The sequence below is a fragment of the Zootoca vivipara genome, chromosome 15 (assembly GCF_965207765.1).
Source record: "Zootoca vivipara chromosome 15, rZooViv2.hap1.1, whole genome shotgun sequence".
Taxonomy (NCBI): domain Eukaryota; kingdom Metazoa; phylum Chordata; class Lepidosauria; order Squamata; family Lacertidae; genus Zootoca; species Zootoca vivipara.
The window spans coordinates 27411132-27423893 of NC_142598.1; the positions used below are offsets into that span (position 1 = coordinate 27411132).

The 12762-nt window shown below is 42.9% G+C and overlaps 1 protein-coding gene across 1 annotated transcript in view; it reads left to right on the forward strand.

Moving 5' to 3' along the window:
- The window catches only part of GRIN3A (glutamate ionotropic receptor NMDA type subunit 3A), a 71504-nt gene extending 60122 nt beyond the window's left edge, over nt 1-11382 (forward strand). Inside the window, exons 4-6 of the mRNA XM_035141027.3 lie at nt 3308-3453; nt 4280-4395; nt 11213-11382. Of these exons, the coding sequence (XP_034996918.3) occupies nt 3308-3453; nt 4280-4395; nt 11213-11382 (432 nt within the window). The remainder of the gene's footprint in view (nt 1-3307; nt 3454-4279; nt 4396-11212) is intronic.
- The last annotated feature ends 1380 nt before the right edge of the window (nt 11383-12762 follow it).

The window sequence follows — 12762 nt, forward strand, 5'->3', positions numbered from 1 at the left end:
ACATGGAGAAAAGATGACAAAATGTGAAGTGGCTCTGTAGTGAATTATGCCTGGTCTTCAAAATCAGTCTCATTTCCCCTGAGGGACTTTGGCCACAGAACAGAGTTCTTGTGGAAATGAATTTGCTCACAAAACATATTCTCTCAATTCTCCTCTACAAGTGTTTGTATTGGAAGTTCACCATATTCTCTGAATATTCAAATGTTTGCTGAACATTTGCTGAACAAGTGATACTTGTACCTGAAATATGAAAGTATTTAATTTCCCTATTTGATATTTTATTACAATATTTGATCAGTGCATTCAGTAGTTTGAAATAAAATTCAGTCTTTTTTCCCATGTGTTGCAACTGAAGCATTGATATGTTGGTATGCAACAGTATTTCATACCTTCTTAAATTTGATGGTTGGCCTGTAATGGTATTTGGTATCTAATGTGCAATGGTCTGTAGCATTTGACAGCTGAGATTCATATTTTATGCTTGAGGAAACTATCAAGAGATTGCATCAAGTCTGAAGTACTCAAAAACATGGAATATTGTTGCAGAATTTTACAGTCACACAATTCCATTTTAAATTTCGCATGTGTAATTCGATTTAAAATTTGGAGAAAGGGGACATTTGGAATCTATACAATTCACACTTTCTGAAATAATATGCGAATTAAAACACAGCTATCTTTAGAAGTTCACACTTTTTTGAATTTTGCAATGCAATTCTCCAACAAAACCCTATTCACAAAATTGCATATATTAAGGGGAAAGTGTGCAGGAAAGTGAAGACATATGGGGAAATGACATACAACAATACAGTATATTGGGGTGCATATATATTGGCACCTTCTGTATTTTAATTCTGAAAATTGGTTGAATTGTATGAGAGGATGGGGGGATACTGCACATTCTAAAAGACTGTGGCTTTTTTTTGTTAACTGTAGGAAAATTAGGCGTAATATAGATTTAAAATAATACGTTATTCTTTGAACTGGTGTTTCGTCATTCAGTTTGATGCAATGTTAAGGGCAGTTATCTGTGGGGGTTTGAATGGGGAATTCTGGCATTGTGAACTCCATATACTTTATATTCTGTGCCACAGTATAAACTTGCCAGATGATAGCGCATCTGGTCTCTGCTGTATTTTAGCACCACCACTGTAGATGGACAGAGAATGGTATTGCAGCTACCTGCTGAACAGAGGATAGATGATACCCAAAGTTTGCAGCTGTTCCTATAAAAGAAGCTGACTCTGATCTGGATCCTCAGTTGAAACAATATGTTGATTGAGGTAGAATCTAGACACATTTTAAAAAAAACGCTGTGAAAATCCTTTTTTAAAAAAAGTTTTGAAAAATACATTGATTTTTCCATAGCTCACCATCGCCACCTAGTGTCACATTTTTATAATGCACCTTAAAAGGCAAACCAGAGCAGCACATGGAAACGCCGTTTACCTTTCCGCTGTAGCGGTTCCTATTTATCTACTTGCATTTTGATGTGCTTTCAAACTGCTAGGTTGGCAGGAGCTGGGACCAAGCAACGGGAGCTCACCCCGTCACAGGGATTTGAACTGCTGATCTTCTGATCAGCAATCCCTAGGCTCAGTGGTTTAACCCACAGTACAACACACTTAAAGCATTTTATTTGCATCTGTATAGCTGAGTCCTGAGTATTGGCTGAGCTTTCAAAGTGAGTGCCTGTCTCCAGGCTTACCTCCAAGGTGGATTTAAAAAAAAAAAAAAAAACCCTCCGCAAAAACGGTCTGCAAACAGGTTAGATTTACAATACAAAGCAAAAATCTTAAGTGCCCTCCTTAAGCCGATTCTAGAGAACAAGAGTATCACAGCATCGTCAGCATACAGCAATAAGGGGCAGCAGTAATCCGCAAGGCAAGGAGCGGCAGGGCGAGGAGCGAATTTCAAAGTGAGTGCCTGTCTCCAGGCTTACCTCCAAGGTGGATTTAAAAAAAAAAAAAAAAAAAAACCTCCGCAAAACGGTCTGCAACTGTAATGAAATTGTTTTTAGATACTTCCGTTGTTTTATCATTTAGTGTCCTGGGCTCTTTTTGGGAGGAAGGGCAAGAAATAAATTTAATAAATAAATAAAATGTAGAAGGAAGAGAACGGAATGCAAAGCGTAAGCATACGGTTCTCTCAATTGGGAGGATGTTGGAATCCTAGATCAGGAGAGTGCTCCCACAGTGACTGTGCAGCCCAGCACACAACTCAGACAGTTATCACAGACATCTGAAGGCTCTAAGCACTTAATTCCCGAAGCACAGAAGTTGTGATCTTCATCTGCTAATGTGGCTGAGATGCTCAAAGGCCTGAGAAGCTAGAGGAACTAAATGATGTTGAGGTACCTGGGGTGCCTACAGATGTTTATGGGCCAAGTAGGTAGAATATGAGACACTTAATTGTAGAGTTATGGGTTTGAGCCCCACGTTGGGCTAAAGTTGCCTGCATTGCAGGGGGTTGGACTACATGACCCTCATGGGTCCATCCAACTTTAAAATTCTATGATAATATGATTCTATGACTACAGGATCCATCATTCCATCATTGACACACTAGCCGCCCTGAGCCCGGTTTTGGCTGGGGGGCGGGGTATAAATAAAATTTATTATTATTATTATTATTATTATTATTATTACTACTACTACTACTACTACTACTACTACTATTAGCTAGGGCTGGTGGGAGTTGGTATCCAACAGCATAATAAAGGCCAAAGATTCCTCACCCATTAATGAAATAATAATAATAATAATAATAATAATAATAATAATAATAATAATAATATTTATACTCACTGATGAGAGAGCGTTCCACAGGGCGGGTGCCACTACCAAGAAGGCCCTCTGCCTGGTTCCCTGTAACTTCGCTTCTCACAGTGAGGGAACCGGCAGAAGGCCCTCAGAGCTGGACCTCAGTATCCGGGCAGAACAATGGGGGTGGAAGACGCTCCTTCAGGTATACTGGGCGGAGGCCATTTAGGGGCTTTAAAGGTCAGCACCAACAGTTTGAATTGTGCTCGGAAATGTACTGGGAGCCAATCTAGGTCTTCAAGACTGGTGTTATGTGGTCTCAGCGGCCGCTCCCAGTCACCAGTCTAGCTGCCGCATTCTGGATTAGTTGCAGTTTCCTGGTCACCTTCAAAGGTAGCCCCATGTAGAGCGCGTTGCAGTAGTCCAAGCAGGAGATAACCAGAGCATGCACCACGCTGGTACGTAGGGTCTCAGCCTGCGTACCAGATAGAGCTGGTGGACAGCTGCCCTGGACATAATACATATTCCTTTGTGTTTTTCCTTAGCTGCACCACCCTTCACAAGGGTTTCGCTTTGGAACTGTGCGAGAAAGCAGCGCGGAAGATTATTTCAAGCAAAGCTTTCCAGACATGCATGAGTACATGAAAAGATTCAACGTGCCTGCAACTCCCGATGGAGTGGAATACCTGAAGTAAGTGCACATTGCAATTTCACATAAAGATATTGTATCTCGAGGTGGACCTTTGGGATCTGGTAGGTTTCCTATAGATTGATTTAATTGCCACTGTTTGGATCAGTTCCACCTCGATGCTTAGCCTGTGTAAATTGGCAGAGATTACTAAAAACCATCTAAGCTAAACCACCAGAGAAGTCTGTGCAATGCTCTATGAACTCAAAGTCAAAGTTAAGTACTTGCAAGCTCCATCAATTGTAATGAATTATACATGCCTTTAAATATTTCCCTCTGAAATTTTTAACTGCAGGTGTGTTGTGGCCAATATATTTTTAGCCTTCAGGACCCATCAAATCATTTTTATTTAGGGAATCCTTCCAGACAACCTATTATTATTATTATTATTATTATTATTATTATTATTATTATTATTATTATTATTATTAAAAAATACCCATTTCCTTTAAAATAAGAATAATCTCTGGTTATTTTTTCATGATATTCTTAGATAAAATTCATGTTAAGCATTTATAAACCAACTTGATTTCAATTCTTAGAGAGGTGTGGGGTTTTTTAAGACAAAAAAATCAGATAAATAAATCGATTGACTACTATGTGTTCTGACATCAGCATCAAGCACTTGTGTTTATTGACTTATAAATTAGATTTCTGTTTGATTTTGTACAGTGTTTATGTTAAAGGATTCCTGGGGATTAGCTAAAATAGATCCAGAATTTCCATCCAGAAACAATAAGGCTTCTGCTGATGAGTACAGCGGAATAGCTTCTTGTTCCTTATCAAGTGATCTTTCTCGGTGGTGGTGGTTTTATGCTTTGACTTACAGGCATGATCCAGAAAAACTAGATGCCTTCATCATGGACAAAGCGCTCCTGGACTATGAAGTGTCAATAGATGCCGACTGCAAACTTTTAACAGTGGGGAAACCATTTGCTATTGAAGGTATGAAATATTTGTGGAAATATTTCTACAAGTGCGTATAAGCACTCAGATATTCTTTATTACTTATACATACATCCAGGTAACTGGTGTAGCTCAGTCAGTGTCAGGGACCGTGCTGAGGAGGGCTGCACTGAGGAAGAATGGTGGGAGCCACCCACTGCCCCTTATCCAGATCCTGATCCTGAATCTTCCCAGGAACGGTGGTTTGCAGAGGGGCATAGTTCAGAAGGCAGAAGCTGGGAAATACAGGATGGGGAATAGCTAGCAGAAGAAACACTAGAAGAGGGAGAGTTAACAGATTCACAGTCTCTGGATAGTATCCACCCCACTTCCCCAAAGTCCCGGAGAGCTCAGAAAGTTTCAGAACAGAAAGAAAAGAGGGTACAAGCTCAGATTACAAAATGTGGGAGTGACATGGATTAAAAGGGATGGAGAGGGGAGAGACCTTAATTGGGAGCACCACCATTCTGGTTAGATGCTTTATTTTATCCTTAGCTGTGTTTATTAAAGAAACAAACTGGTAAGAATTCCCTTTTGTTGATCTGCTCATTTACGGCCACGGGGGAGGAAGCCAATTCCCCGAAGCCTAACAGTAGAACATGAGACTCTTAATCCCAGGGTTGGATGTTTGATCCCCACATTGGGCAAAAGATCCCTGCATTGCAAAGGGTTGGACTAGATGACCCTCGTGGTCCCTTCCAACTCTACAATTCTGTGATTCTCTCTCTTTTACACAAGCCCACCAGACAACTTACAATAATAAAATTCAAAGCATTTCAGTATTAAAAACAGTACAAGAATAGCAATCCTTTAAAGTTTTAAATACAAGTAAATAAATAAGTGACAGCCCAGGATGCAGCATGAAAAGCAGTAAGTCTTGGGGCTGTGTAATGAGTCAATTCAGCCTTTGAAATCAAAGGGCTGCAAACTCAGAGCAGACCCATTGAATTGAATGGATCAAATTTTAAAATATCATTTAATTTCAGAGTGCAAGCCAAAGCCATCTTGGCTGAAATCCTGAACTCACTTACCTGGGAGTAAGTTCCATTGAACTCAACGGGGATTGCTTCTGATTAGACATGAGATTCTGCTGCTGTTGTATGTTTTCCTCCCTGGAATTATTTCAGGCTGCCTGCCATCCATAACCGTCACCGATATTTATCACAACATCAATCACTTCCATCATTTCCAGTACATCTCACTTCCTTTTATAATCAGGTTTTGGGGTTTTGTCTGTTTGGGCATTAAATGACAAAACAGCTCAATCCTACACATGTCTACTCAGAAGTCTCGGTGAGTTCAATTGGATTTACTCCAAGTAAATGTGTGTGTGGTACAGGATTGCTACCGAAGGCGCTCGCTAATGTTCCAGTCGTTCACAAGTTAAGAGTCCTGGTTTCACTGGTGCTGTTGGTGCACAATTACACCTGAAATTGGGTTCCCCCAATACCGCTTTCAAACAGACGTCTTGAATTTTCAACCAAATGGGTGGTTGAGTTAAGTGGCTCATTTTCTTCCTCTTCTTCTTATTTTCTTTCTTCTTCTATGGCGATCACTCGTAGCTGAGTAAGATTGTCTTCCATAAACACGATTTTAACAATGGGTCCGTAAGTGACTGTGGAGGCCAATTCTAGATCTACACGTCCTTCCACAGGGGGGACATTGGTTTCCAGGCAGGAGTTGATCACGGTGTGGATTTGCCAAGCGTGCCTTCCTCTTAGCACGTTTCTCCCTTGCGTCCTGAGATCGAGTTTCTATTCCGAACTTAAAAATGAAAAGCGTAATGCTGGTGGTCAACAAAAGATGTTTAAAGACTGTCTCAAGACAAATCTTTAAAAATGTAGTATAAACACTGGGAAACACTGGCCTGCAAGTGCTCCAGTTGGTGAACAGCCTTTACCAAAGGTGTCATGGGCTTTCTTCCTCTGCCTCTCCCACCGCTGTGCTCCCTTGAGGTTGACATGAAGGAAACTCAAAAGAACAGCTTGAAGGACCAGCAGCAGTTACATAACCACCATGGACCATATTAGGAGCCTTTAGACTTTGGGCTTCTTCACTCTCCTGGGAAGGATGATCCAAGCTGGAAGAGATGGAGGCCCTTTTCCCGCTTCCTGTCCCCCGCTTTCTGCGGCAATCTATCTAACTCCACACCCACTGACCACTGTGCTGGACCAAGCACAATTTCCGCCACTTGATGTGCTATGAAACCATGAGAAGTCGAGTGGTTCTATCGAGCACTCAATACTGCTCGATACTATCGAGAACTCGAGCACTGCCATTTTGAAGAAAGGCCTGTTTGAAAAGCCATTTTAAACTCTCCGTTGCTGTGGATGAATAATGACATGGTAGCTGCTGTCTCAGATTACCGAATCCCTTGAAAGCTCATTTTGTAAGGCTTAAGCCAGGGCTGGGGAACTGTTATCAGCTGCATTCAGCATGGCCAGATGAGAAGAGCTGTAGATCGATGGCATCTGCAGAGTCAAAGGTCCCCAAGCCCTTGGCTGAAAACACACCACACATTTGATAACTCAAAGAATCCTGGGGTGTGTTTTAAATGTCCTTTAGATTCATGGCTTGCATGCAGCAGTCACAGGCTCTCATCACCACTAACTTGCCCTCCATTTTTTCCCACAGATAAAAGCAGAAATGTTACATACCCTCCAACATTTCTCTGATGAAAAGAGGGGTGTTACTATTATTATTATTATTATTATTATTATTATTATTATTATTATTATACCTCACCCATCTGGCTGGGTTGCCCCAACCCAGTGGCTTCCAACATAAACAAAAATATAATAAAACATTAAACATTACTGTATTTTTTTAAAAAACCACCTTTCCTGTACAGGGCTGCCTCCTGGTGTCTTCTAAAGGTTGTCTATCTCCTTGGCTCAGGGGTTGCATAACTCCACACCCTCCAACATTTCTCCAATGAAAATAGGACTTCCCAAGGAAAAGTGGGACATTCTGGGGTCTAATCAGAAACTGGGGTGGCTTCTATAAATCCAGGACTATCCCTGGAAAATAGGGACACTTAGAGGGTCTATGTATTTGAACTATCCAGTGTTTTGTGGCCATGGAGCATGTCCTCATTTAACTGTTTTGCAATTTCCTACCTAAGGGGTTCCCCACCCACCCACCCCAAAAAAAACCAATGGTTTGTGGGTTTTGTTTTGTTTTTTTGCTTTTTGCTTTTTGCCAACCTTGGGATTCCTCACCCATGCTCCCTGCACCTTCCTATTGTCTGTTGTTGATGGTGTTGTTTTGGTGACATAAGGATCAACACTCAGAGAATGCGTGTACTGTTAGCCTGCAGGACAGCTTATAGAATGTTAGTGCAGCTCTCGAATCAACGGTAGATCTGCCCAGCATTCAGGTTTTTGGTCACGCTGTAGTGTGACAAAGAGATGCAATCCAGAAATTGGCTTGCATATTGAAACTGGTCTGTTTTTTCCGCTCCTTCGGGCCTTTTTTCACTCTCCTGGTGCTTCTGTAGTTGCCAAATCCAAGTGCACACGACCTGAACATGCAGTTCTCTTTCTTTGAGCCTTCTTTGAGTTTCCTGCCTGCCTCTCTCTAGAACTGGACTTTAAACTTTCGGTAGCCCGATTTTTCCCTCCCGCCTATGTGTGTTTAGCTGATTAGAACGGGCAAGCCCCTAGAGCAGGCCAGCTCAACCAGCTAAATATAGTTTCATGTGTATATACCCATATATATAAATATACACACTACAACGTCGCCTAATTTCCTAGTTGTATAACATGGCAGTGGGGCTGCCGACCTCCTGCTGCTTCTTGGCTTTGTGCTTATGGCTTTGTGGGCTACTCTTCTGCCGCAAATAGTCATGAATTTGCATGTGCTAAAAAGGGTGATTATACAAGCAATTAGCAATCTCCCGCTGGCAACTTGCAGAGTTGTTTGTGAATTCACCCACTTAATAGGCATAAAAGCTTTTTGCTTCTTCTGTTTTACTAGTCTGAACCTGCTGCTTTTCTCTGTGCACTTAGAGGTGTTGCGACAGTGAACTAACTGTGGTACACAAAAGACATGTCCTTTTTTAATTTCTTACCAGACACACACATAAACATACCCCTACGTCTATCAATACCAGCCTTCATCAACCTGGCACCATGCATTGTTTTGGACTACAACTCTCAATGACCCCAGCCAGCCTTATTTCTCCCCCACCCCTCCATACAAAGGATTGTTTAAACTACGAGCTGGCATTTAGATGCACGACTCACGGTGCATAGTTAGTGGGAAGCAATGTAGCATGCTTATAGTACATCCAGTTTATGACAATGCAAACCACAAACATCCCCCTCCACATACATACATACATACATACATACATACATACATACATACAGATCTACATCTGACTAGAAAGTTTCCAATATTCTGCCCCATAATAATAATAATAATAATAATAATAATAATAATAATAATAATAAATTATTTATACCCTGCCCGTCTGGCTGGGTTTCCCCAGCCACTCTGGACGCCTTCCAACAAAATATTAAAATACAATAAAACATCAGATATTAAAAACTTCCCAAAACAGGGCTGCCTTCAGATGTCTTCTAAAGGTCGGAGAGTTGTTTATTTCCTTGACATCTGGTGGGAGGGCATACCACAGGGCGGATGCCACTACCGAGAAGGCCCTCTGCCTGGCTCCCTGTAACTTCGCTTCTCACAGTGAGGGAACTGGCAGAAGGCCCTCAGAGCTGGACCTCAGTATTCGGGCAGAACAATGGGGGTCGAGATGCTCCTTCAGGTATACTGGGCGGAGGCCATTTAGGGGCTTTAAAGGTCAGCACCAACACTTTGAATTGTGCCTGGAAATGTACTGGGAGCCAATGTTGGTCTTTCAGGACCGGTGTTATGTGGTCTCGGCGGCCACTCCCAGTCACCAGTCTAGCTGCCGCATTCTGGATTAGTTGTCGTTTACGGGTCACCTTCAAAGGTAGCCCCACGTAGAGCGCATTGCAGTAGTTCCCCGCACTCTGTCACACTTTAGTGTGACCAAGGAATAGAATCTGCAGTGGGGCTGAGAGGATGGAAGCAGGCATGATTCACAATGGCTGGTTTCTGATGAGAGAAGGAGCTGGGTCAAGATTCCACTCCAAATACTCCCCATTGCCCTCTGCAAGACAAGGGCGCCATCTCCTAAGGGCTGGACTAATTTGCTCCCCCCCCCAATATTCTTTGGTGGGGAGGCGCCCCCCCCCATGGCAGGAGGAGGAGGAGGCCGAGCACCAGAGAGGAGGAGCTTCTGGCACTGGGTTCAGCTCTGCTCCTGCCTCCTCCCAACCATCGTGATGCCACATCGCATGTCACGCATGCAACGCTGCCCCAATCTTTGGAGCAAGCCGTCGCCTCTGTTCCAAGATATGTGAACAGTTAGCATTTACATCTGAGGAAAAAGCAAAGTGCTACACTTTGGGGCTGTGATGGAGTGGGGGGAACAGAACCCACGCTGTCGAGGATCCGAGGTTCAAAATGTCTCTAGATGCAAAGGAAGCAGAGGTTTATACGAACCCTCTACAAACACCCCCATCAGTCATTATGACAGCATTTTCCTTGTCTGTATCCAGCATGTCAGTAGATGAAGAGACAAATGAACTTGTGTTGTGTATACACCGGGGGGGGGGGGAGGATGACAACGAATCCACATGGTGTGTGGGTGTAAGTGCATGCCCGCACACATTCAAATTTGTGCACAATAACAGATGTATTGGCTGCAAATCACAACACAATCTGAAGTAGTACTAGAGGAGATTGTGGCTGCTCTGGTGGAAATAGCTTCAATATCTGATGAGCTCCCCATTTGGGTTACCTCATTATTACTTATTTGACCTTGAAAAGCCTCCACATTTGCCAACATCTATCACTTATTCCTGTGGCTCACAGAGAGATCCTTGATTTTGGTCGGTTGACAAGGACCAACAAAATCGAACAAAGCAAATGAGGGTGGAAATCCCTCGTACTATTGGATGATGGAGACATTTCCTCTTCAAGCGACCTATTTCGCATAATAGAATTATAGTGTGTTTAGAACTGAGGGTCCACGATGGGGGAGGTATAGAATTGTGTTGATTGTTCGCCAGTCACAAAACTATATCCCAAGCACCACACAGCTTTCTAGGGAACTGAGTAAATACATATGCATATATTTGTTAACATTTATATTTGTGGCTGCTCTGCTTTATATTTTATATTTATATTTTAACACATTGTTCCGTGGAACACGAGGGGTGGGGTGGGGGTGGGGGTACTACAAGGTAGATTAGGGTTAGGGTTAATATCCTTTGCATATTATCTGTTTGGAGTGGATCAGGAAGGACAAATAAGTTATGCTTCCCCCCCCCCATAGCTGGTTTGAGAAAGTGGGGGGTGCAAATTTGTTGCCATTTTGAAGGTATGATGATTGGCTAACCAGCATCTGTTATTGGACTTTATTGCCAAAATGAATCTACTAATAGACAAATAAAACCTTAATTAATGATCTGGGGAAGGGTTTTTTCTTAATAAGAAAAACAGCAACCCACGTTCAGCTATGCAGCCATTCAATCGTTCTCAGGAGACCCTTGGATAGACACTGGATTTTAAATTGGATTTGTCCTAATTCAGTTTGGACATCATCTGGCAACATCCACTGTTCAAGGAATGCGTAAGCAAGCTGAAGAGTACTCAGGAAAATGTGGGTATTATTGTTTTGGTCATCATGGCAAAACAATGGACAAGGGTGACCTCGTGAGATGTCTTCCAAGTTTGTGCCTCTCTAATTGCACTGCGTTTTATCTTTCCATAGGGTATGGTATTGGCCTTCCTCCAAACTCTCCACTAACCTCAAATATTTCTGAGCTGATAAGCCAGTATAAGTCCCACGGCTTCATGGATGTCTTGCATGACAAGTGGTACAAGGTTGTACCGTGCGGGAAAAGAAGCTTTGCTGTGACGGAGGTAAGAGACGTTCCGTAGTTATCCATCCGACAGCATCCTCATTTTTCTCTCGGCTCAGATGCTTACTTACATGTACGCACACATACTCAGTACATGACGTGCAGCAAGGGGCGGAAATTAAAAGATTATTGGTGTTGATGTCAGGGGCGGAGGAAGGGGGGTGCAGTGGGTGCAGGCCGCCCCAGGAGTCACCACTGAGGGGGGTGACAAAATGCCGGACAGCACTCACTGCGGGGCCTGCAGTGCACCCAAGCCGCACGTCTCTCCTGGGAGAGACGCAGTGGCTTGGACACCCACAGGCTCCACACTGCCCAATGGTCCACCCCCAGCTGTAGGGCAGCTGAGTGGGAGGAGGCAGGCAGACTCCAGAGGCCCCACAGTGCACCCTGCCCCTATGGGCAGCTCACCCCACCCCGCCCCAGGAGCCTGAGCGGTTTCCTCTGCCTCTGGTTGATGTAAAGAGTGCTGTTTGCAGAGTTATTTCAACAAGTGTGTGGGATGTGGGATTAGCATGCAAAGACAGCAGCATGATCACATAGTGTGTTTCTTTTTTAAAAAAAGATTTTCCTTTTCTTTAGAAGGAAATAAAATAATACAAAGTAAAGTGGGGAGAGACGCAACCATCTAACAATTATATTTCTCCTGGCCTTTACCCCAGGCCAAATGCTTCTTGTATAGATGCTCTGTTAACCTGTCAAGGTATCCACCAGAGCAAAAATACATGTCCATTACCCGCGCCACAGAAATGTGTACTGCAAAGGAACTTTTTCTGAACTCTTTGTGTCCTGTTGGAAATTTAATAAAAGAAAACCATGTATTGTGAAACCGTGTCATGCTGAATTTGCCCCTTAAGCAATCAGGCCTTCTTGAATCAGCTTTTCCGGTATTGCTAAATCCCAAAACTCGATGCGCCAAGGTTCAATGGTGGCTCCCTCTAAGTACTGACCAGAAATGGGCAGCGATTGCTCTTGCTGCCCTGGGCAAAAAGCAAACCACTTGTGCTTCTTGATAATTAAAGAATAAAACAAAACAAAAAATACAGAAATTGCAGGGGGGGTTATAAAGAAAGGTGTCAAGGGAGCAAAACAGAGTGAATAGAGGTAGCTGTGCAAGCAGGTGGGCCTCTGTTTTTTGTATTTTTGTTTGGAGGTCTGAATAACAATGACTACAGTGGTACCTCGGTTTATGAACACAATTGGTTCCAGAAGTCTGTTCATAAACTGAAGCGTTCATAAACTGAAGTGAACTTTCCCATTGAAAGTAATGGAAAGTGGATTAATCTGTTCCAGACGGTCCGCGGAGTACTTAAACTGAAGCGTTCATAAACTGAAGTGAACTTTCCCATTGAAAGAAATGGAAAGTGGATTAATCCGTTCCAGACGGGTCCGTGGAGTACTC